Here is a 26995-nt window from a genome sequence, read left to right as displayed (position 1 = left end):
TCATGAATGTGTCTGAAAATTGGTGGCTGCAAATGTTACTTTTAAATCACTGCGCTCAGAGATTACCAGGATTAACTTATGATTTATGACATGGGTTTGATTGCTTGTGGTTAAGATTTTTAATATGCTTTGTTCGTCAATGCATAAGCTGCATGCATGAGTAGTTACGTGGCTGCTGTGTGTCATCGTCGAGTCTATGGATGCGTTCTTAATGCAATTGGATCCTGAAGCATCTTACATCATCCACAGGTGTACCTTGCCCCTGCAGACAGAGAAAAATCTGCCTCCACCCACTGAGGGTATGCTGGCAGCCATTTTTCATCTTTATTGCACAGCTGTGATTGGGTGAAATAAGCCACACTATTTGGGTCACACTCCAGACAGAGTTTCAGCCACCCTTCTGATTTGATTTGATTTGATTTATTGTTGCCCTTGTGGTCATTTCATTATTTGTATGGTATCATCTGCCTGTAATAAAGTGCGCTAAGGGTAACAGAACAGAGTGAGGATCACAATGTTACAGCTGCAGAGAAGGTGCACTAGGAGTAAGATCAACATTAAATTTAACATTTGAGAGGTCCATTCGAAAGTCCAGAAAGAGCAGGGGCGAAGCTATTCTTGAATCTGTATTTTATATAGCTGTTTCGTCCATGCCATCAGCTTTGAGGCTCCCCACATTCTGATGCAACCTGTTATTAGATGGTCAATGTCTCCATTTTCTTTCTCAGCTTTTGACCCTACCCCAGTGAAGTAAGTGTGGTGACAGCTTGTGAAGATCTCCCCTCCTACAATACCCCATTCCATCAGATCCTGCATCATCTCCCACCCTTATTACAGGAGCTGCTAAACAAAAGGTCATTTTGGGCTATGGGCCTCACAGGCTGGGCCCACCTTTACTGTCTGTCCCTAACTGACCTTGAGGAAGTACCTTCTTGAACAGCTGCATGGAGTAGGTGCCATCCAATTTCCCACCAGAGCCCAGGAGAATCACAAGCTACACATACACGAGACAAGAAGCACTGATAATGAGATGCAAATCATAGAATCCCTACAATATGGAAGCAGGCCGCTCAGCCCATCGAACAACATGGACCCTCTGAACAGCATCACATTCATCCACCAAATCACTGCATTTCCCACAGCTAATCCACCTCCCCTGCACATCCCTGGACACAATGGGCAATTTCCCATGGCCAATCCACCTGACCTGCGTATCTTTGGACTGCGGGAGGCAACCAGAGCACCCGAGGAAACCCATGCAGACACAGGGAGAACGTGCAAACTTTACACGACAATTGCCTGAGGGTGGAATCAAACCCAGGTCCCTGGCGCTGTGAAGCAGCAGTGCTAACCACTGAGCTACCATGTTGCCCCATATGTATGAACATTGGCATCTCGCTGCTAGATTTTAATCTTGCTGTTAAAAACCTTGAGGAAAGCGTTTGACGTTTTTTTTCCTAAGAGCACCAGAAATCACATTCTTCTATGTGCACCATTGTTCCCCCATAATTCCCATCACTGCCAAAAATACTCAAGGACTGGGAAAATACAACCAATATTGTTTGCTAATTTGCAGCAGTTAGCGGTTCTCTCTCTAAGAAGAAAGAAAAAAACTTGCTTTTTTAAAAACTATGAATCATAATCACATTTTTGCAAAATAATAGAGTAAATCTGACCTTGCCAACAATATTTTATTTGCTGTTAAAAGTACTTTGGGATTCTGAGAGGTCATGAAATAGACAAAGTACATTCTTCCTTCCTCACTGCCTGACTGGCATCTGTCAAACAGATGTAGAGCTCCTCTTCAATATCTTCCATCATCCACAATGTACCAATTTAGAAAAGCAACAAAAGTCACCCCTAACTTCAAAAACACCTCAAAATAAGCTCTCAGCATATGAAAGTAAATAATTAGATTGCAACGTAACAAGGTGTAGAGCTGGATGAACACAGCAGGCCAAGCAGCATCACAGGAGCAGGAATGCTGACGTTTCGGGCATAGATGCTGCGTCTCGGCCTGAAACATCAGCCTTCCTGCTCCTCTGATGCTGCTGGGCCTGCTGTGTTCATCCAGCTCCACACTTTGCTATCTTGGATTCTCCAGCATCTGCAGTTCCCATTATCTCTCATAACAAGGTGTAGAGCTGGATGAACACAGCAGCCCAAGCATCAGAGGAGCAGGAAAGACGACATTTCGGGCCTAGACCCTTATTCTAGGCCCGAAACGTCAGCTTTCCTGCTTCTCTGATGCTGATGCTGTGTCACCCAGCTCCACACCTTGTTATCACAGATTCTCCAGCATCTGCACTTCCTAGTATCTCTGATACAACTAGATTGCAAGTACAGTGGGATATCAGTTTGTAATTTAAACACTAGATGGACACCATTGTTGTGCATTTGTCAAAAAAGAAAAGCGGAAGTGGAACAAAATACTTATGGAGAAACAAATTTGATTTTCTAAGGGGTCTGAAGCACACACAGTCTTCACTCCCGTTTGACTCCACCCAGGTAAATTCTACCTTTGGTACTGGGATAGGTATTGTTGTGATCCTCCCTGCTGTTGACAGGAAATACGACAAAAGTCAGGTGGCAAGCTTGCTTTCCTTGCCTGGGCTGGATACATAGAGACCGTACAGCGCAGATTGAGGCCATTTGGCCCATCACGTTCACACTGGCCCTCAGGACAGCATCCCACCCTATCCCCTTTACCCAACATTTACCATGGGTAACCCACCTGGCCTGCACATCCCTGGACACTATTGACAATTTAACATGGCCAACCCACATAACCTGCACATCATTGCAGCATGGGAAGGACCTGAAGCACCCGGAGGAAACCCAAACAGAAACATACAGAACTCCATACAGGCAGTTACCTGAGGCTGGAATCAAACCCAGGCACTGTCAGGTGTCAGTGCTAACCACTGAGCCACCGTGTCACACATTTCTCTCTCTTGGTAACCACCCCTTCCTCACTTAGTGAATACATGTGCTTGAGGATGGGGCTACTGGCAAGGGATAGCAGGTGGAAAACATTAATAGACCCCGGGTGACTATGGTAACATCCACATTTCTAAAATGGAAAGTCTGGATCTCAGCCATTGATTTCTACATCTTCAAGCCTGTTTTGCTCCTTTAATGTTCCCCAAAGCTTCATCTTCAAGTGAACAGCCAGCTGGTGCCTTGCATTTCTGTACAGTTCAGTCTAATGGCTGGAATCTTGCCGATTCCATTAAATATATACCCCAGTGTAGTGGTTTACAAATGTATGGTCACAAACAAATACATTTTCAAGATCTCTTACAAATGAGGTGACATTGATTTTGCTGAGCTATTTCACACATACTGCACAGCTGGATAGTTGAGTGCTGGAAGCTAAGGATGCTTTTTGCTAAATTCCCCCCAAAATATGATGAGCTGTCTGAATTTTGGAAAGAGCTTCTGTATCCCATGATAAGATTTGGTTGGAGCTGAGGTTCTCAAGAATTTATAGAAAGTTATACTGTACTACAGCAGAAAGGCTTTGCAAAGACACAGTAAAGTTGCAGAATAGCGGAATTTGATCAAACAGGATATAATGTGCTGCAGTCACAACATTTCACCATATTGGTATTTATTTATAGAGTCACTAAGACAGAAGCTCTGCTAACTGACTGTAATTCCCTGTAAGGATGCCAGGCAGTGCTTGTTATCAGTTCCCATTTTCTGCATATAAACTGCTGTTTTCCCAACGGACCCGAAACGTTATCTCTGTTTTCTCCTTCACAGATGCTGCCAGACCTGTTGAGCTTTTCTAAAAACTTTGTTTTGTTCCTAATTTACAGTATCCACAGCTCTTTGGGTTTTTATTGTTATCGGTTCTGTCAGTTCTGAAGAAGTCACACTGGTTTCAAAATATTAATTCTGCTTCTCCCTCTACAGATGCTAGCAGAGCTGCTGAGTTTCTTGAGCACTTCCTGTTTTTGTTTCAGCATTTGGTTCGTTCGCATTGAGTACTGACTGGCAGAAATAAGAGATAAAGCCAAATGTAAAAATACATAGAAAATTCCATTTTAAAATGAACTAAAGATCTCCATCAGTTTCATAAAAGAAATGTGTATAGGCTCACAAATCGAGTTTAAAAGTTAAATCAGGATTCAGAGATCGACAAATATGGAGAATGCTGGAGAAACTCAGTAGGGTTGCCAATGTCTGTGGAGACAGAATCAGAGTTAACATTTCAAGTCTGGAATGAATCTTAAGGGCTGAACAAGGGAAGTAAATCTACATAGATAACAAAGTGTCATGCTGGATGAACAAGCAGGCCAAGCAGCATCTTAAGAGCACAAAATCTACATTACTTATTTCAATGTAAAACTGAATAATTAGCCATCTGATTTTAATCAAGACATAATTGATAGAGAAAGAGAACTTAAAAATGATTTTTTAAGTTTTAGAGAGTTCTCTTTTATACAGTATCCTGTTCATGATGGCATGTGAGCAACTAGTCTTGACAAATGAGTTTCCCAGTAAAGAATGAGATAGTTAAGTGTCTTGAGATACTTCCGCCACTATCAGCTATTCAGTAGTTATCCAGATGGCCCTGGGTGACGTAAGGAGTTCATCTCATTGACAATCTACAGGAAAACAGTCCCAGTTCAGGATATGCAAAATATTGTGTTAATAAAGCCGAACATGATACATATTTCTTTGTCCCATCAATTAAATTTGCTTTTATGTAGGGTGCATCATTAAAATGCAGTTGGTTGATCTGGTCCTGCACTAGCCAATATAACATCTGTTCAGTTGTCGCAATGTTCAGTTCCCTCATACAGAAAAGAATGCTCATTTTTTTTTGCTCAAGATACTAATCAGCCTCAGTTATGAATTTCCAGAGTGATACAATGTCAACCTCGCAAACCTAAAACCTGTGTATCAGTGAACAGTTCACTTTAGGAGACAGAGTAGACTTGGTACAGTCCGCTATTGTATGAAACATACCTAACAGTTAATTTGCAGTTTTCTTGCATTGCAGGTCAGCGATGTTGATGTTGTTTACAATGTTGTGTGTGGGTTATACTATCTCTCTTAGCTTTCCTTTCTCTAGGTAACTCAACATCATTCACCCAATGACATTACTGTCTACAGCCTTCTTCCAATGTTATGGTGTTACAGTTCACTCAGCGAATTTCATAATGCAATGCCTGCAATACCTGAAAACTGCCTCTGCTCATTCATTGCTGCCCTTATCCTGTCCACTCCAAGCCTTGCTACCCTTGATGACTGACATTGGCATCAGTCCCCTAAACACCTTCACTTTAAAATCCCTAATTCCATACAGGCCAGTATCCTGTCACCAAGTCACCGTTTATTTACATGTGTGTATTACTTGACACCGGTCCGGCTTTACCAGTGTTACCAGAGCCTCTGACACTCCTGTTTATATCTGCCAGCCAGGGTGCCCTGACTGGACGATGTCAACAGCCCCAATTGAGTGAACTCATATGCTATAAGGCCCACTTGGCTGACCCCTTTAAAATCACTACAATCATATTTAAAAGCATCCGTCAGCTCATTCTTCCTCAGACTACAGCCTCTTGTTCAGTTTCCTGCCTTTTATCAGGTGCCATATGAAGCCAATTTACAATATCCAATTGTTCTCAGCCTAAGGCACTAAATTATTCACTAGATAATAAGGAAAGCTTAGATTAGGAAATGTTCCTGTAAACTTTGGTACTTTTGACGTTTTAAATAAATTATCACTATTTTATGAACACGTATTTTTTGTAAGGAGGTTTTGTTCCATTTTCCAGGACTCATTCTTGTATTACACAAAGCATCAATATCATGTGCCCTCAAAGCAGGCATTGCACAATCAAACAGCCAAGAGGTGAGAGGCTGGTGTCTGATCTATGCCCATCCTGCTAGAAGTAGGTTTAAGATGTGTTTATCAGAAGTTATTGATCAAGTTTTACAGGAAAGCTAGATGTTGACAATAATCATATTCCTAGCAAGGAACAAAATTAAAACATAATTTTAAAACTGAAAAGCAATTTTAATTTTCATTTTCAACTGACTTCTCTGCAGTAATTTCATGCCACACATTCAGTTAGAAAAGAACATTTAATGACAAGACCTTACAAGCATCAAAGTCCCACCCTACTGACAGATCCCATGGTTAGTATGTCATCTTCAAACCTGCAGATAACCTTGCTTCCACATTAAGTTGTTTATTTAATAGTATTTGCTGGGAATGTGATGCATAGAGGAGGACTGGTGCTTATCAGATGATTTGCAGAAATTAGAATTATGTGAAGGAGAGAAAATGATAACTGGTTGAAAAGAACCTTTTGACAATGGTGTTGCAAGAATATGACGTCAATTATTGAAAAGCAGCCAATGTTTGCCAGCAGAAAAAAAGTCAAAAGACAGCGAGAAGTAATTCGGGAACCAAGACAGACCAATTTTCCAATACAGCAGAGAGGTGGGGAACCAGTATGTCCTGTTTCAGTCCTTGCAAGCATTTTGCAAACGTGTAGTTACACTGGTAATCAGAGTTTCAGCATTTGCAAAAATGACATAAATTAACCTGTATTCAGAAAATTACTTTTGTCCTAAAATTTTAAATTTGTTCTTATGATCCAAGTGACACTGGTGAAGCTTAAGTGTCTATTTCTATCTGACTCAAAATACTGGCAATAGAGACAACACAATGTGGAGCTGGAGGAGCACAGCAGGCCAGGCTGCATCAGTGGAGCAGGAAAGCTGATCTTTCAGGTCAGGACCCTCCTTCAGAAGGACCCTATTCTTGAAGAAGGGTCCTGACCTGAAATATCAACTTTCCTGCTCCTCTGATGCAGCCTGGCCTGCTGTGCTCCTCCAGCTCCACAGTGTGTTGTCTCTGACTGCTGCATCGACAGTTCTTACTATCCCCAAATTGGAAAGAGGCCTTATTTTTGAACAATTCTGGTTCCTGTGGTGAAAACGTTGTCATTGGCAAGGTAGATCCAAAATGTTGAGGCCATATCAATGAAAGTGCATCTTATCCAAATCATGACAGTGAGCTATTCAAGGAAGACCTGGGGATTACCTCGTTGGAATGGTATTGAAGCTCAAATTACAGTTTGAATTTTTATAATTGTGTCTAGTTAATCATAACAGGGCCAGGTTACTTAATATATAATTAAATTCTCAGTATTCCCAGGTCTACAGGAGTTTGCACATTTAATAAAAATCCGGGCATGAGCGGAGATACTGAGAACTAAATCACAAAGTTTGTTGCCCTGTCTAATTTCTAATTGCCACCAAAATTCTGCACAAATATCAGTGTTTAACCAGTCTGATCTCTGACTTGTTTAAATTACAACTGGAACTGAAGATGTTAGCATAAGGTTAAAAAAGTGGCAAACAGCATAACCCAACAGTGTAAACACAAGTGGAACTGTTCACTAGACTTGTTAACCCAGAGACCCAGATAATGTTCTGGAAACCTGGGTTCAAATCCTGAATTCAATAAATACCCAGAATTAGAGTCTAATGATGGCCATGAATCCATTGTCAGTTGTCAGGAAAAACCCATCTGGTTCACTACTGCCCTTTAGGGAAGGAAACTGCCATCTTCACCTGGTTTGGCCTATGTGACTTCAGACCCACAGTAATGTGGTCGGCTCTTAACTGCCCTCAGGGCAGTTAGGGATGGGCAGTAAATGCTACCTAGTCAGTGACTCACTCATCCCTTGAATGAATAAAAGGCAAAAAGTAAAGAATTCAGAGACACTAAAAATCAGCAGCGTCGAGACTGTAAAGGCAAAAGATTTAACTTTGGAATTTGCACTCCTGTCAAGAGTAAACAATCATAGCAAATAGAAAAAATGAGTAGTTTGGAAGAGAAAGAACACTTTGGTATCATTTCCAACACATTTTGCCTTTCCAACATTATCAGTCAGAAAACAGCAGTGAAATTTTATCTGATTCCCCTGAGAATGAAATGGTCACATTCTTCAGTAATCAGCTCCAACCCCTCCGACAGAGGATTCTCACTGGATGAGATGCAAAAACACCAGGTCACTGTCTCTCTGTTAAAGATCACATGGGAAAATGTTGACCATAGGGTCAGAAAACATTGGCTGAAAAGTTCAGATTGCATTGAATCTGCTTTTAAAAAGCACCAAGTATGCATGCAGGAACTGGGAAATGTGTCAGAACAGTGCGTTGCAGATGTCAGGTGAAGGAGCCCATCACTTTGGTGTGTATAAGGGGTAACTGGCTGCTTTTCTACACTTGGGACAGGCATGGAGAGCCTAAAGTAACTCAGTACAATCAGTGTGGGCAGGAATGGACAAGGACACCGCTGTCTACGGGTTGAACGTCTTAGGGCTCTTCCAGCCAGCCTCCATCATGTTTTGCACGTGTGACTGAAAAGAAGAAGAGTCAAAGTTGCTCATGCAGCTCCATGAGTGTTCAAACTGCGGTATCTATTCCTTGGAGCATTGCCGCAAGGGGTTAATAGCAACCTCCATTTCAAGAGGTTAAGCTGGGCTAGTAATTGCCAACCAATTCACACCCACAGCTTTCTCAGAGAAACAGGTTTGGGAGCTCTCAAATCACACTGGAGCACCAACGGTAAACACCATGGCAAGAAGCTGGAGATACCTACTCATTGTAGAATTTTGACTTAAGTAACATCAATGGGTTGCCCACCATTTCAACACACCACTGTGTTCCCGGACCAATATCTCCATCTCTGGCTTGCTGCAATGTGCTGGTGAGGCTCAACTCAAGCTGGAAGAACAGTATCTCATTTTCCACTTGGGGACCCTGCAGCCATCAGGACCCAATATTAAGTTCAGTAATGTTAGAACCTGAACATCTTCATCTGCGTCCTCACCGCACCACATCCCCCACAACCCACACCCTGTCGTGATATGGGCTGCTTTCAGCACAGCCAACCCATTTTCACATTCCCATTACTAGCTATTTTTTTCTCCTCCCTGGCATACTATCATTCATCTTTTTGTCTGCCCAACTGGACTTGATACTTTTTCTACATCGATGCTTCCAGGCTTGCTGAGTTTCTCCAACAATTTCAGGTTTTTTCTCTGTGTTCTCCACGTGTCTCCTTGCGCTCTAGTTCATTCTCCCCCTATCAACTTAACTGTTCAGTTTTTTTCCTCTCATGTTGAACTAACTTCCCTTTAAGTGTGTTTTCAATGTTCTATACCCTGCTTGTATGGTCATAGTCTCACTAAAGTTGTTGGAATGTAGAGACATTCTTGTTGATATCTTTTGAAAGTGGTATTCATATTGTGCACACGGGACAGTTCAAGTGCCAGCTTCTGCAAGAGTCGAGAAAAGCAGGCTTCCTGTGCAATAATGGGATGAAGCTATATTGCTATGAGATACTGGAAAGCTGACATATTTTTATGTAAACAGCTTTTTTTTTAATTTTTGCGCCTTTACCCCTTTGGGAAATAGTGGCAAAGTGCTAAAAGTGCAGTACATGTCTCAGAAAGGGTTGGAATTGCTGCAATAAACATCACTCCCTGTGACAATGACATGCGGACTGGAAAGGACAGCCAAGTAGGATGCCAATAAACAGACCTCAGACTTGGTTGTCCCAACAGTCTTTGCAATAATGTAAAGCCTGTTCTTATAATCTGTAAATAGTTGCATTCATGCAGCAAACTGTGTCTCGTTAATCATATAAGACTCTGCACATTACACCAGAAAGTGGCTTATCCTCGCACACACTGGAGTACGTAAGCCTCAAAAACACTCAAATGCCAAGAAGATACAGATGCCAGTGCACACAGCAATAAGGAATAGTAGGCACATTGTCAACTTGTATCAATGAGTCCCTGGAGTGGGACTTGCTTCAAGGCTCAGAGTCAGTGGGCACTACCCATCGAATGATGAGATCTCTGTGAACAGAGGTTTTTCGGCTTCATTCTTCTAACCAAGCACTTTGCTGTTCCTCACATAGTTCCTCATAGGAAATACTTAAAGAAAAAAATTAAAATCACTTTCAATTTCACTGTCTGCTTTCCATTTGTGAATAACACTAATGCATGTGATTTGCCAATCACATTTCAGAAATAAATTTTGTTATCATTTCAAGATGTTGAAGGTCTGACATCAGTGTTGCATTCAAGGTTTTAAATATATTTGTGAAAATTCTGGGCAACTGATTTGGTAAGATTAGGCAAAGGAAATTTTAATCACAGCATCTAATTTGATATTATCTGAGTACAGCCGTGCATTCTTGCAATGTTAATACTCTGCTTCACTTTCCAAGCCAAAAACAACCAGCTCAAATTTGTTTTGTAGAAAATTCAAATTTGTAATCCATGTCACTTCTGTGCCTATGTTTCATCTGTAAGATTGTGTTAAAACTGTAATTACTGCTTTCACCTGAAGCAGAAAGAAAGGTAACTCACTTAAGCGATCACCTTCTTAAACTGAAAGAATGTTTGTCTCCTCAAGGCTACCAAGTGAATGAATTACCATGACCAAGCGGGAACAGATCATTATGTCTGAAAAGAAAAGCAAAGTAAAAATCACCTTGTTTATTTAAACTGCTTCAATAGAACTTTCCCCCTGCTTCAAGGGGTCAATTTTATGGAAACCCATCATAACCAACCATAATGGGTCAGGTATCACTCAATAGCTTTATCAGGTTCAGTATTTGAGGTAATGTCAATGCTGAGCCTCATTTGCCACAAACTGCATACAACGTTACTGTGCAAATATCTAATTGATTTACAAGGGTCGACACAGAAGAACCTGGTCCCACTATCCTTACTTACTAATTCAATCATATTATCTTCCACTAGCTGTAAAATAGCTTTGTTAAAACACTACAGAGGTTGGACAGTAACTTACACTGCAAACTGCCAGAAAATAGTCTTAAATTGAAAATGGACAGACTGTAGATTTCCAGTAATTACTGACTCTCCTCTGAAGAAAATAAAACAAAACAGCTCTGCATGTTCCACGAAATGCAAATACAGATAATGGATCCAATACACAATTTTTGAATGTCAGTTTATGTCAGGATTCACTGCTAAATTTACACTGTCTCTCTTTTAGGCTTACCTATGGCTCTTTGATGATTTTGCATTCAATATGCAATTAGAAGACAAACTGAAATAAACTTCCAATACTAGACAAGCAGAAGACATTTGATTAAGTAACTTTAAATTCAAACCGAGAGACCAATGGATGAAATTCAACTAAAACCTCTGTGGTGCTTATATTTGAATTGAGTAGCTTGGTGCCTCCCTGAATTGTGTGTTACCAGCAGGACTCTGAGAGGGAAAGAAAATAAACAAAACCATGAAATATTATGGATTCATGATTAATTCTTGCCACGCAGACATTTTTTGTAGACATTTCAACTCACACATATACTTTTAACAAGACTCTCTCAATAACTAGTGACAGCAGCATTGACAATTTTTTTTCTCTTGCATACTACATGGACACAGAGCAGTTTGGGTTCCTTTTGAGATGAGTCAACTCAATCGAGAAATTAGAGATATTAAGACCTGGATGAAAGCAGCAGGCCAAGCAGCATCAGAGGAGCAGAAAGCTGACGTTTCGGACCCAGACCCTTCTGCAAAAATGGGGGAGGGGAAGGGTGTTCTGAAATAAATAGGGAGAGAGGGGGGAGGTGGATAGAAGATGGATAGAGAAGAAGACAGGTGGAGAGGAGACAGGTCAAAGAGGCAGGGATGGAGCCAGTAAAGGTGGGTGTAAGTGGGGAGGTAGAGAGGAGATAGGCCAGTCCAGGGAGGACAGATAGGTCAAGGGGGCAGGATGAGATTAGTAGGAAGGAGATGGGGGGTGGGGCTTGGGTGGGAGGAGGGGATAGGTGGGATGAAGGACAGGTTAGGGGGGAAGGGATGAGCTGGGCTCCTTTTGGGATCCGGTGGGGAGAGGGGAGATTTTGAAGCTTGTGAAGTCCATATTGATACCATTGGGCTGCAGGGTTCCCAAGCGGAATATGAGTTGCTGTTCCTGCAACCTTTGGGTAGCATCATTGTGGCACTGCTAGAGGCCCAGGATGGACATGTTGTATGAGGAATGGGAGGGGGAGTTGAAATGGCTTGCGACTGGGAGGTGGAGTTGTTTAGTGCGAACCAAGTGTAGGTGTTCTGCAAAGCGGTCCCCAAGCCTCCGCTTGGTTTCCCCAATGTAGGCCACAACGGGAACAGCAGATACATTTTATCACATTAGCAGATGTGCAGGTGAACATCTGCTTGATGTGGAAAGTCTTCTTGAGGCCTGGGATGGGGGTGAGGGGGGAGGTGTAGGGGCAAGTGTAGCAGTTGCTCTGGTTGCAGGGAAATGTGCCAGGTACGGTGGGGCTGGAGGGGAGTGTGGAGAGGTCAAGGGAGTCACAGAGAGAGTGGTCTCTCCGAAAAGCAGACAAGAGTGGGGAGGAAAAATGTCTTTGGTGGTGGGGTCGGATTGCAGATGGCGCAAGTGTTGGAGGATGATGCGTTAGATCCGGAGGTTGGTGGGGTAGTACGTGAGGACAAGGGGGATTCTCTTTTGGTTGTTATTGGGAGGGGTGTGAGGGATGAGTTGCGGGAAATGTAGGAGACACGTTCGAGGGCGTTCTCGACTACTGAGGGGGTAAGTTGCTGTCCTTGAAAAACTCGGATATCTGAGATGTACGGGAGTGGAATGCCTCATCCTGGGAGCAGACGCGGCGGAGGTGAAGGAATTGGGGATTGGGGATGGCATTTTTGCAGGAAGATGGGTGGGAGGAGGTGTATTCTAGGTAGCTGTGGGAGTCGGTGGGCTTGAAATGGATATCGGTTTCTAGGTGGTTGCTGGAGATGGAGGCAGAGAGGTCTAGGAAGGAGAGAGAGACATCAGAGATGGTCCAGGTGAACTTAAGTTTGGAGTGGAAGGTGTTGGTGAAGTGCATGAACTGTTGGAGCTCCTCATGGGAGCACAAAGCGCCACCGAAATAGTCATCAATGTAATGGAGGAAGATGTGGGATTTAGCGCCAGTGTAGGTATGGAAGAGGGATTGTTCCATGTTATCTACAAAGAGGCAGGCATAGCTTGGGGCCATGTGGGTACCCATGGCCACCCCCTCTGTCTGTAGTAAGCGGGAGGAATTGAAAGAGAAGTTGTTGAGGGTGAGGATGAGTTTGGCTAAGCGGATGAGAGTGTCGGTGGAGGGGGACTGATCGGGACTGTGGGACAGGAAGAAGTGGAGGGCTTTTAGGCCATCTGTATGGGGAATGCAGATGTACAGCGACTGGACATCCATGGTAAAGGTGAGGTGTTCAGGACTGGAGATTTGGAAGTTCTGGAGAAGGTGGAGGCCATGGGTGTCGTCACAGACGTAGGTAGGGAGTTCCTGGGCCAAGGGGGAGAAAATGGAGTCGAGATAGGTAGAGATGGGTTCGGTGGGGCAGGAGCAGGCAGAGACAATGGGTTGACCAGGCCAGGCAGGTTTGTGGATTTTGGGAAGGAGATAGAAGCGGGCGGTGCGGGGTTGGGGAACGATGAGGTTGGAGGCTGTGGATGGGAGGTCACCTGAAGTGATGAGGTTGTGGATCATTTGCGAGATGATATTTGGTCTCTCTCTCAATTGAGAAATCAAGTGGTTTGTGTACTCAGTCTGAATCAAATTACCGCATAGCCTTTATCACAAACAAAGCAGGCCAGTATCTTGTTTTTATGATATTCCTTACAATTCTGATATTTCAGTTTTCCAACAACTTAAACATTGTAATGATAGCTCTTGTGGTGCAGTGGGAGTGCACCTGTCTTTAAGCCAGAAGACCATGGTTCAAGACCCACCCGTTCCAGAAAGAACATCTTTGAATAGGTTGATTAAAGTATTTCAAACATCATGACTCCCTTGGCAATAAGCTATTCTTACACTGCCATTATAAATACACATATGATTTCAGAAAGATCATTTATTCTTGGAAGTGGTCTGATCTCATGGAAAGCAATGACTAAACACAGGTAACACACTGGAAGAAAATAACACAAAACTCAAAAGAAGAAATATATTGATAAGCTGGAAAGCTGTTTTTTGCCATTTTTATCCCACATGCATGATGAAACATCTTAAATCACTTCCACTTTCTTTTCTCATGCTCTGACCCAGAATGAAACTGCTACACACAAATATGTCTGAAATATTAATCGCCTTGTGCAATCCAGTTTTACTTCCCAAAAATTGCAGAGCAATATTGGCTAATGAACTCCAACTGAAGTATTGTCTTAAATATAAACCAGCAGCTTTTCAAGAGAACAGCTAGTTTTGTGAATGAATGTGGAAACCTCCAAGAAGATGAGAAACAGTGAATGGGTCATTTTGAAAACCACTCACTTGCTAAAAAATCCAAAACCACCTAATTTGACTGATGGATATTATACCGCAACTCCCTCCCCAACTATATTGTGGGTCTCTCTGCAACAAAAGGACTGCAGCAATTCAAGAAGGCAGCTCACCAATTACTTCTTAAGGGCAACTAGGAACGGGCAATTAGTGCTGTCACAGCTAGTGATGTGCACAGCCCATGAATAAATTAAAGAAATCAAATTTTGACACATTATTGTCTCAAAGCATAATTGGGACTGAATTTTCGCGAAAGATGCATCGTGAGCATCTTGCTGATTTTTCCCCTCCACATGCCCACTCTTCAGCTCACCAATTATACAAGTGGCCACTGTAGCATCCTACCCATCCAAATCATGTAGCAGGAGAGACAGAAGTACTCCTTGCTGCTGGGTTTTAGTGACATTCACGCCATTGGCTCTACTTTTAAACCCCGATCGGCAGCCCAAAACTGGGAGAACTGACTTACAACCTAATGGAGCAACAGCCTGACATAGTCATACTCAAAGTATCTAACTTTGCAATGTCCCAGAGATCACCATCAACACCCATGTCCCACTGGCAGGACAGACCCAGCAGAGAGGCAGAACTGTCATTTACAGTTGAGAGTGAGTTATTCTGGGAGTCCTTCCAAATTGACTCTGGCCTCCACAAAGTCATCGATTCAAACATGGACAAGGAAACCTCATCCTGGTTATATTAACTCTGTACCATTCCACACCACCGCTCCCCCACCCCCCCCGCCCCCACCAACCTCCCTATCCTCCATCACCCCCCACACCCACTCTCCCCTTGGCTAATGAATCAGTCGCGCTCCATTATCACAAACTGAACCAGCTGAGGCCTAAAAGATAATGGTGCTCGACTGAATCCGTGACGGATGGTGAAGAGGACCAGGAAGAGGAAATAAACATTCAAGACCTTGTCTTCACCAATTTGCCAGCAACAGATACATGTGTCCATGACAGGACTGGTAATAGTGATCATCACCACAGTCCTTGTGGAGAGCAATCCCACCCTCACTGTGAGAATACACTCCATTTTATGGTGTGGTACCAACACCTTGCTAAATGGGATAGATATTTAACAGGTCTAGCAATTCAAGACAGGGCATCAATGTAGGCATCAGTGCAGGTTGTACCCAGTACAGCATAGTCCAGCATATATCTCACTACTTTTACTATCAAGTCAGCACATCAACTCTGGTTCAACAAACAAGGCGGGAAGGCATGCCGGGGGCAGCACCAGGCATAACTAAAAATGAAGTAAAAACACAGGACTAGTTGTGTGCCAAGTAGCAGAAGCAGCAAGTGACAGACTAGGCAAAGCAATTCCACAACGAATGGATCACATTCAAGATCTGCAGTCCTGGCTCATTGAGCATGCCAAGGTTCCCACTAAAGGTGTGCTTGAGAAGTATATCACTGGCCACATCTGGTCTTCATGCTCCAAAGCCTGTTAGCTCCATAGAGACTTTCTCTGTCATGGACATACATGTGCAAGGCTTTCCCATGCTGTGGGAGTCCCTCTCCAGATACTTTCAAGGGGCGGTATCTTTATTTAACTCTAAGCTTCTTCCTGTTCCTTATTACAACGTATCACTTCTTCTCTAGCGTGTCACCTTCATTTTACGATTGCAGGAGACCTACCATTTCTGTTTACCCCTCAATAACATCACTTCATGAGCTAACTAGTCTCAATACCTTCCATACATCCCTCACATTGGCTGGTTGAGGCATTCCCCAAGAGACCGGTTTCTGGGTCTTAGTCATTACCTCAGTCTCTCTGAAATCTCATACTACAGTTTAGGAGAAACCATGTCTCAATACTTGTGCCTTTCTTAAGCCAATCTTAATCCCACTCTGGGTGAAAGCTTCCATCCTGGTCAATAAGGCCTCAACATGTTCATTCATTTCAAGAGAGCCAATGATCACCAGATCCAGCTAGACTAATTGAAGAAATATCAAATGAGAAGAAAACCCTGGGTTTCTTTGCAAACATTAACTTGTCCCCTCAAGCTCCATGTCCCATACCCTTTTCACCCTCCTCTTCAGCAAGTGCAAGAAGCTCATGAACTTCTTTGTCACTATGACTTAGATCATCCATTTAGTTGACTTGACTGTTTTCCCTTCCTCGTAATGCAAACTTTCCTCAGGTTCTTCACTGGCCTCGCCCTAAAATCTCATTTCTTTCTCACATTTCCCATCTTCTCTCTGAACATATTGCACTGCTGAATCCCTCTTCTTGCTCCTTACACTACTGACCTTTCTTACAACGTCTTCCTGGTTCCCACTCTAACTAGAATAAATGTTCTTCATCTGTTCTAAACCAGCATCGTCTGATGCTTTCTTAAAACCTACCGTCTTCTTTCTTGACCTTGCAAACCACTGGTTCTTTTCCAGCTTACTCTCCTTTTTTCACTATTATGGAATTTTCTAAATCTATACCTATCCATTCTGCAATTCCAGGTTTGAAACTCTCTTGATATCTCTACTTGCCAGAACCTTGGAGTGTCCATAATTAAAGCCGCTAATGAAATCGGTGTTTCTGAGACCAAAAGACATAGGAGTAGAGTCGGTCATTCAGCTTATAGAGTCAACTCCACTTCCAATGTTCTGATAATTCTCAACTCCACTTTCTGCCTTTTCTCCATAACCTTTGATTCCATTACCGATTAAAAATCTGTCTACCTCAGCCTTGATTTTACTTAGTAGCCCTTCCCCGATAGCCCTCTGGAGTGAGTAATACAACAGATTCATAGCCATCCGAGAAGAAATATCTCATCTCTGTTTTAAATGGGCGACCCCTTATTCCAAGATTAAGCCTTCCAGTTCTAGATTCTCCCAGAAGAGGAAACAGCCTCTTTGCATCTCAACCCCCCTGTAAAACCCGATAAGAATCTTGTATGTTTCAATAAGCTCGTTTCTCATTCTTCGATGTTCCAGCGTATAAAGGCCAAACCTACTTAACCATGCCATATATGACCACCCGTCCATGTCTGGTATTAGCCTTTCTCTCTCTGCCTCCAATGCTGCTTTATCTTGCTTTAGGTAAGGGGTCCCAACGTTTTCACAGTATGCTAGCTTCTTGTGATTCATGCACAAGAACTCCCAAATCCATCTGTCCTGTAGCTTTCTTCAGTGTTTCTAGACTTAAATAATATTCAGCTCCTCTATTCGTTCTGCCAAAGTGTGTAACTTCACATCTTCCTGCACTATATTCCATCTCAGGTTCTTGAGTAGATTTGTAGCTCGGGTTGTGGATGTTGTGGTTGGTTGTCTTGCCGAGCTCGTTCGTTGGTCCGCAGACATTTTATTACCCTGCTGGGTATCATCATCAGTGCAGCCTCTGATGAAGCGCTGTTGTGTTTTCTCACCTGGCATTTAAGTGCTGGGATCTGTTGGAGTTGATTACGTCATTTCTGTTTTTTCTTCTCAGTGGTGAGCATATGGGGTCTAATTCTATGTGTTCATTGATGACCTTCTTGGTAGAGAACCAGGCCTCCTGAAGTTCCTGTGCTTGTCTCTGTTTGGCCTGTTCTAGGGTCCTGATGTTGTCCCACTCAAACTGGTGGTTCTCCTTATCTGTGTGTATGGAGACGAGTGAGTATTGGTCGTGTCTTTTTGTTGCTAGCTGGTGTTCATGTATTCTTGTAGCTAGTTTCCTTCCTGTCAGCCCAGTGTAATGTTTGTCACTATCCTTGCATGGAACCTTGTATATTGCGTTGGTTCTGTCCATAGTGGGTATGGGGTCTTTGGTTCGAGTTAGCTGTTGGCATAGAGTTGATGTAGGTTTGTGTGCCACTCTGCTGCCCAATGGTCGTAGGAGTCTTGTGGTCAATTCGGATATGTTCTTGATGTATGGTAACGTGACAAATCTGTCAGGGAGTACTGTATCTTCCTGTTGTTATTTGTGTGATAAGCATCATTGGACCCACATGCTTGGGTATCCATTGAGTGCTTGGTGGAGGTATTCATCTTCGCTTTGGCATAGTTCTGGGTTGCTGTAGTGTGTTGTCAATCATTTTCATGCAACTCCATTTGAGAATTTTGGGGTGGTTACTGTTGAAATTCAGGACTTGATCCGTGTGTGTGGCCTTTCTGTGTACCTTCGTGAGGAATTCACCATTGGTTATGCATTCTACCATGATGTCCAGGAATGGGGGCTGTTTGTTCTTTTCTTCTTCCATGGTGAATTTGTTGCCGCTGAGAGTGTTGTTTATTAGTTGGTGCATCTCTTCTGGTTTAGTCTTTTAGATGACGATGAAAGTGTCGTCCATGTATCAGAGCCATTGTTTAGGCTGGGTCTGCGGAAGGGTCATGCTTTCAAGTCTCTGCATCATTGCTTCTGCTATTAGTCTGGAGATAGGTGACTCCATGGGTGTCCCGTTGATCTGTTCATGGATTCGGCCATTAAAGGTAAAATGGGTCATGAGGCATAGGCCCAGTAACTTCAGCACGTTGTCTGTGGAGATGGCGTCACTCAGTCTCGTCTGCTCGTGTTTCCCTTGCCACTGGTATGCCAATTGATTGGAAAGGGGCGGTAACATCAAATGACACTATAGTCTCGCCATCGTCTATTCTTATGTCTTTGAGGGATTTGAGGAACTTCTGGGCTGAGTGGATTGAGTAGGGTGGCTTGCCGACAAGTTGCCTTTGTCTTCATTGCAACTCCTTGGCTGACCTGTGTGAAGATGTGGTTGGGAGGGAGACAATGGGTCTGAGGGGTGCTTCTGGTTTGAGCACCTTTAGGAGGCCGTAGAATCAGGAGGTGTTTGTCCCTTCTGGTTTCATTTATAGGTAGTCGGCTTTGTTGATTTGTCTGGTCTGTTTGAGTCTCTTTAGTGCATTGATTATTTTATTACCCAGTTGCAGTGTCAGGTCTATTTGCGCTTGCCGGTGTGTGTTTGTGTCTGCGCTTTAGTGAGGTACTTCTGCTTGTTTAGTATTACTGCCATGTATCCTTTGTTCACTGTTGGATTATGATGTTTTTGCATTTTTTCAGTCCTTCTCGGGCCTTCCTTTCTGATGCGTTGAGAGTGTTAAGTTTGCTCATTCTGTCAGTGTTGGGACCACAGCCTGTCTTATGGCTTGTTGTGTTTCCTCATTGACACTGTTGGTCTTCAGTGTGGCTTCTAGTGTGGCTAGGAACTCCGTTCTGTTAGCATCTCTGTGGTTGTAGTTGATACCACATATTAGAACAGCTTTCTCGGTGTCTGTTAGTTTCCTGTCTGAAAGGCTTTTAATCCAAGTGTCTGAATTTTGATTGTCATTTTGATTGATTAGTTTGGCTAGCTTTTCTTGTAGGATGTGTCTTTTCTTGGTTCTTGTTATTTGGTAACTGATGTTAATGGATCATTCTAAGTCTGTTGTTCTCTTCCAGCTCCTCAAGCATCTTTGGCATTCACATGATTGACTAATCCTGCACTAGTCATTCAGTCTTTTTCTCTTGTAATTTCATTTTTCTCTCCACAACACAGGGCTGAGATTTTAGATTCACTGATTTCAAAATAAATTAAGAGTTCAGTTCTTCCATATTCAATTCTGAAAGTGTTTTCGGTATAGTCTGCTGTTGTTTCTGTTATGTCTCTGATCTCTGAGTGAATGTGTGAATTGTGAAACACGAGAGGGCAAGGCATTCTGGTAGACCTGATCTTGCTAATCCAACATTTTCTAAGATGTAGGGTATCTGCAATGTCGAGGCAGATTAATTGTATTTATATGGGACTGGTGAGCCAGTGTTTGTTGCAAAGTTTCATCACGGCTTCCCCTATCAGCAGGCACATACTGCTCCATATTAGAAGGGATAGCATTCAGCACATGTTGCTGTGTCAATCTTAGCCAATAAGAAACAAATAGATTTTGGAGGGCCCATTCGAATTTTTCTGAATACTTCGGACGGTGTGATAACATTGATGAATGGCAGTATGAAATGTGCTCACAACGCTCTGTCAGAGAGACGGTGCTACCCTGAAATAAATTGTGTCGGACATATATGCCTCTCTTATTAGGGAATATCTTTCAGTACTTGCTCAGCTGATTTGCACTGATGTCTTTATTCCAGTGCGTCGGCGAAAACTTATTAATTAATTTTTACATGAAATAAACCTCCAGATTTTGTTCTGTCACCACATGTCAGATTTTTCTGAAACACCTCCTGCAAGCAGCGAGGACTTTGTCAAATTCTGGCTTAGTGACTATTTTACGTAAACACTCCCGGCGTGATACCAGTTCTTTGTATGAAACTTTGAAGATGCTCCTTATACACAGTCTGTTTGAGTCAGTGCACAGCTCTTTACAGCTCCACCAGCCTTTTCTTGAGTGCACGATCTCTGCCAATCCTCATTTCTGCCACCTGCTTGGCAAAACTTATTGAAAGTTGGGCATTTCCACAGTCAATGCAGAAGGTCATATCTTACTATGTTTGGCTTTGCTACTGATCATGTCATCCACTGGGTTTGCCCTTAGGACCTGTAAGCTTCGCTGAGCTGCAAAGGATTGCTTCATATTTGCATCCATCCTTTGGCAGCTCTTCAAACTACATGTTTTTGGTTTGGCTGGTAAATCTTTACGGAAAGCATCCCATGGAGCGGATCTGATCACCATTTCAAAAATCTGTTTGCTAGCTCTCTATCTTAAAAATTATGTAATGGGCTCTTTCCATTGTATCTGCTCATGAAGCAGCCTAGTGATTCTTAAGCCTTCAATCGAACTGACATGAATTTGAGTCAATGAATGTGGAAACTAATCTGACTTTAAATTGATCCTCTAATGCAGTCCATATATTTGGGAATCTTTAAGCTGTTGGCTGTTAACCCTGATGCATTAAGTCTCTGCGGAGCTTCATTCTCAATTACCGAGCAAATGTGAATCGCTTTCTTTTCTGCATTGGATGTATCTGAAATCACACCTGTTAATGCTTTTTAGGCATTTTCAATTCCGTTAGAAGGTTTGCTCTAACCCAATGGAAATTAAGAAGTTTTCTGCACATTCTGACAATATGCAACTGACCTTCCCTTTCTTCCTTTCAACCCAATGCTGACCTGATCATTTTCCTCATTATAGGGATTTGTCTGATTGTGAAGAAGCTTTGTTTTCAACATCCTTCAACAGAAAGTGAGGGTTGATTAGTACATTTTAGCACAATTTATGACCATCAACCATGTGTTCTCCCAGTGGATTTAATTGGTTGCTGACAGTTCAAGCACATTAGATCACATCAGTGAGGCAGTTTTCACTGCTGTTCACCACTGTTAATGACAATGTTCTAATAATCACTCACTTATCAGGAATTGATTAATTCCTTGCATTAGTCCATTAAAACATGTTATAAAAGTTATGAAGCTGACAGTGCAACCATTAACTGATCTGTGTGTGTGCAGCTTGCAAAATCAAAACAGACTTACTGCCATTAAGGGTCACAATGTCACACAGGAAAGGCAAAGTACACAACATCATGTCATCAGACTGCTTGTTCAATTTCCAATCTTCAACAAGTTACAATCACCTCCAGTACACCCATGCTAACTCCACTGGTTTCACTTCCTTCTCACCTACTATGTCATGGTTTAAGCAGCTTTGGAGCTTGTGAAATCAAAATCTCCCCTCCCCCCACTGCATCCCAAAACCAGCCCAGCTCATCCCCGCCTCCCTAACCAGTTCTTCCTCTCACCGATCTCTTCGACCCACCTCAAGCCCCACCTCCACTTCCGACCTACTAACCTCATCCCGTCCCCCTTGGCCTGTCCGTCCTCCCCGGACTGACCTATCCCCTCCCTACATCCCCACCGATACTCTCCTTTCTACCTATCTTCTCTCCATCTTCGGTCCGCCTCCCCCTCTCTCCCTATTTATTCCAGAACCCTCTCCCTACCCCACTTTTCTGACGAAGGGTTTAGGCCTGAAACGTCAGCTTTTGTGCTCCTGAGATGCTGCTTGGCCTGCTGTGTTCATCCAGCTTCACACTTTGTTATCAATCTTTGCTTGATTGACATGGTTAAGTAGTTATCATCAGTTGTTTTTTGTGTGTTCTCTTTCGCCAATGTTGCAATGCTTATTTACATAAGGTGACGTAAAGTTTTCATAGACTTATGTTATTGCTTTTACGATCTGTTACACACTTCTACAGGATCACAGGCATAGCAGTGTTTTAAAAGAACATTTCTGAATGAATGTTTGTTTTATCAGCAGTTGCACTGGCTGCGTTGGTTCAGTTGTTACATACAAAGTGCATTGCGGGTGAATGGGCAGCAACTGAAGGTGCATCAGCTAGCATAGTGAGTAAATGGGGCATGAGGAGTCACTGGGCGAAAGGGGCTGCAATCTAGGAAGCTTAACCTTCAAGTGTTTTCAAATTCAAACACTGGTACACATCTCCTTTGAGGGACCATGAATCACACCTCATTGAGAATATGGTCCAACTCTACAGAAAATGTGGTGGGCTACGAGATACTGACCCCTAGAATGGAACTGGTCAGGTCGGGAAGGTAAGGTGTGGGCTTGCTGCATGCAAACCTATGCTGGGCCATGGAAAATTGTTAATGCCCAGAATAAAAGTGGGTCTCAGCCATTCAGTTTTAAATGTTTCGGGAGTCACCCTGACTGTGTGCAAAAATCCAATCTATCGTCTTTCGGGCAGCAAGCTGGCTCGGTGCTTAGCACTGCTGCCTCAGAGCACCAGGGTCCTGGGATCAATTCCACCCTCGGGCAACTGTCTGTGTGGAGTTTGCACATTCTCCCCGTGTCGGCGTGTGTTTCCTCTGGGTGCTCCGGTTTCCTCCCGTCCAAAGACGTGCAGGCTATGTGAGTTGGCCATAGTGTTCAGAAATGTGTAGATTAGGTGGGTTACATTGGGATGGGTCTGGGTGAGATGCTCTGAGGTTTGGTGTGGACTCGTGGGGCCGAAGGGCCTGTTTCCACACTGTAGTGACTCTATGATCTATGATCTATGATCTTGTCTTGCAGTTGGTCCTTTTTCAACATAATTACAGGCAACTGTAACCTGGAGGGAAAATATTACAAAGGATAGTGGATGTTGGAAATATGAAACAAATACTGAAATTGGTGGTGAAACTCAGCAGGTCTGGCAGCATCTGTGGAGAGAAAGCAGAGATAACAAAGGATCATCTCTGGAGTGGTCGCTGAACCCGAAGCATTAAGTCTGCACAGATGCTACCCGACCTGCTGACTTTCTCCAGCAATTGCTGGTTTCACAGGCTGGTGGAATTCCAACACTAGGCCCCTTGGAATAGAAACATTATAACCAAACCCTTTGTTAATTTAAATCAATTTTTCCAAATAATGAGCAATTTAAATTCCTATGTCTAATAACAAATCATAAAATGGTAAAAGGAGAGTCAAACAAGCCCATTCTGGCATAATATAATTGCTTTGAGATTAAACAATACGATGACCCAATAATAAATCAGACACTAAAAGGCCTGCTTTCGGTTTATAGGCAGTAAGATTGTTTCCAAGAAACCACATGATCTAGCCACATTAAGACATGCACTATTTGTCCTGTCTGCAACTCAATGCATTTTTAAAAGCCCTGAGGAAATAAGTAGCTCATTGATTTTTGACTTATCCTGTGTGCATTTCCAAGTAAGTAAATGTAATAGGGAAGGACCTGGAACTTTTAATAAATCTCAAAAAAGCAGAGGAATGAACTACATTGCCTTAAAAAATGGGTGACAAGAATGATCAGCTAGGAATACAAATTAGGGAAGGAAGAATTCAACATCACTTTCTATGAAAGTAACATTTTAATGGATTACTCCAGTGTTGCAATTGTCTTCCATTCATTAAATTTTCACCCAAAAATGACTATTACATAAAACAGCACAATAGCTTTCTGATAACCTTGGCCAAACACAGCTCAGTCTTTTCAACTGTGCTAACCATCTGCTAGGGTGAACAATCAGACGGGTGTTGTGTGATTGCAGCCTGTTAATCTCCATATGCATGTCACAACAAAACAAACCATTGCCTGGCTCAGTAGGGAGTTAAAGTTAGCTTGCATCACTTAGAAGGGCAGGTGCACACTCTCACTCTGTAGCATGAGCCAGAAAAGACACTGCAAATTCTCCAATGCTGTTTTGGAAATCTCTGCTGAGTGGTGAATCGTAGAATTCCTGCAGTGTGGAGGTGGGCCATTTGGCCCATCGAGTCCACGCTGTCCCTCCAAAGAGCATCACACTCAGGTCCAGCCTCCTACCTTTTCGCTGTAACCCTGCATTTCCCATGGCTGATCCACTTAATCCACACATCCCTGAACACTACGGGCAATTTAGCACAACCAATCCACCTAGACTGCACATCTTTGGACTGTGGGAGGTAACTGGAGCACCCGGAGGAAACCCACACAGACACGGGGAGAATGTGCAAACTCCACACAGACAGTCACCCGAGGGTGGAATTGAACCCAGGTCCCTGGCACTGTGAGGCAGCAGTGCTAACCACTGTGCCACAATGGAGGTGGGAAGGAGGAGACAGCTCGACTTTCTGGAGATGCGTGGGGCTGGAAGAGGAAAATTGGTAGAGATGTGGAAGCAGGAGGCTGTCCAGAAAAACACTTTGAAAGCAATGGAAGCAGATAGTGGTGGTGGGGTCTTCATGAGTACTAGGGTCAGTGGCAGCATCTTCAAATGTCAAACCCTGCCCACTACACTATCAGGTTCATAGTGCCACAACCATTGACATTCAGCAATTTAGATTCATAATATTCACATTGTAGTCAGCTCACACAGTTTTCCGAGGACTACCAGATATCCAACTCACGCCAGAGAGTGCTTGGGAAGCAGGGAGAGAGCTTGGACAAGGTGCAAAAGCATTTGGGGGTGGGGTGGTGTGAGGATTCTGGGCTGGCTATCTTCAATGGATCTCTTGCTGTCATTCAGACTGAGCTGCCAGAGCTTCAAATCTGAAAGGCCAACTTTAAAAGAGAAAAAACAACACAGATTGTGAGCTTTTAATTAAAGCTGGTGAAACATGAAGCTGCCTGAAGGTATTTCTCACTCTCAATAAACATAAGGACTTGCACTGAGATGGTAAAAGATATTCTTTTGAAGACAGGGTTGAAGCACACTCTAATGGCAGCTTTTGCCTCACATACAAAGCAGTAAGCCTGGTCATGGAGTAATACCTGATAATTGCAGAGTATACAAATATATACATTGGGCTCCACTTAATTAAGAAGCATAGAAGTTACAAGTAACATACAGGGTTTCTGCACTGTCTTCGACTGTAACAAACCATCTGAGCTTTCCATCTGATTTTAATTCGTCAGGTGTGTTGAAGTTAAACGGAGAATGCTCTAACTTTTCCCTAACTGTGGGTGATGCTCTAAAAGAATCGATAAATCCGTCCCTGTATCGAATTTAAAATTAGTTTCCATGTCATTGACCATAATATCTGCAAAATTCGACCTGCAAGTCTGTGCAATTGGGGGAATCAAATTCTCACAGTGAGCGTGCCATGTTGCCCAGGAAGTGTTTATCCTGGGCCCATGTATTCTGTATTAAAGGGCTGCTTGCAGACCAATGTGGTCTTTGTCCCAAGTTCTTGCATTCTTGGACCCACAGTTACTTTCTCTTCTTCAGCAGATCCGCCCGAATTGATGGGGAGGGTGAAGAGGAGCATATATTTGAGAAAGAAACATCATCACCTGATCTGACTAGTGTAGCCGGGCGGTCTGGTGCTGACACAGTGTCTGCTGTAGAGGGCTGTGGAGAGGCAGGATCAGCACTTCGACATGAGAAGACAGCAGCCAGATGAAGCAGACTGGATGAGACGGTTTCCTGAGGAGCGAGTTCAGAACTGGGTTCTGCTGCAGGGAACTCTCACGAGGACTCGAATGGAGTAGGAAATGGTTGATGGACATGCACAATTAAATGCTTGCTTCATTAGCAGGCTAGCCTAAAGGCCCCTTATTGCTGCTGAGAAATGTGAAGGAAACCAGCTCCAACCAGACCTAAGACTTTACACAGAACGTGGTGCCCATTCTTTCCGGTGTGGGACAGGTAGCCCATTTCATGGCAGCACTGGTGGACCAGCTGTGAGGCTGGGTTTTTATGGCCGATGTTTCAATTTCCATTGCAGAAGAGGCAGACGTCACCCTCCACTGCATCGCTGTGGATGGGGCTCAGAATGAAGACTTGGCTTGATGCCATTGTAAATTCACACTATTCCCAATCAGGTCCCAGTGCTCAGAGAGTTTTACAGGAGATCCCAGCGTTGCAGCGGTCTGTCCTCGGACAGTTTACAAGGATTAATCAGGTGCTGTGCACATGGCTCCACGATCTTCTGTCCTCTGCCTGCGTTTGTGTTCCCACCTACTTTCCCTGTGTCAGTGCCCCCCTTATCCAGTGAGTCCAGGCATCAGGCACCTGTGGGGGATGGGACGGTCATGCAATTTGAAGCCAGGCCCTTAAGCTCCAGGCTGTCCTGCAAGATCACCTGCAACCTCCCCCTGACCCCAGCACCAACAGGGGTCACCTGCTGGCTGCTAGCCATGTTGCACTACATAGGAAAACTAGATCATACACATTATTCACAAGGCATAGTTGGCATGGATTAGCTAGTTTGTGGGATCTCTTCTTTAGGATATTGGCCAAGAGACACTGATGGCTTGTAACAGGGAACT

The 26995-nt window shown here is 43.3% G+C and overlaps 1 protein-coding gene across 11 annotated transcripts in view; it reads right to left on the bottom strand.

Annotated features, from left to right (window-relative positions):
* The window catches only part of rassf4a (Ras association domain family member 4a), a 199285-nt gene that overhangs the window by 54622 nt on the left and 117668 nt on the right, over positions 1 to 26995 (bottom strand). Inside the window, exon 1 of one of the 11 annotated variants that reach the window (XM_059640316.1) lies at positions 21759 to 21817. The exons of the other annotated variants lie outside the window; for them this stretch is intronic. Within the exon in view, the coding sequence (XP_059496299.1) occupies positions 21759 to 21764 (6 nt within the window). The 5' untranslated portion in view covers positions 21765 to 21817. Of the gene's footprint in view, positions 1 to 21758; positions 21818 to 26995 lie in introns of those variants that run through there. 11 annotated transcript variants of the gene reach the window in all.

Source organism: Stegostoma tigrinum, chromosome 37, assembly GCF_030684315.1.
Source record: "Stegostoma tigrinum isolate sSteTig4 chromosome 37, sSteTig4.hap1, whole genome shotgun sequence".
Lineage (NCBI taxonomy): Eukaryota > Metazoa > Chordata > Chondrichthyes > Orectolobiformes > Stegostomatidae > Stegostoma > Stegostoma tigrinum.
Note: the sequence above shows the minus strand (reverse complement) of the source record. Positions and strands in the feature narration are given on the sequence as shown.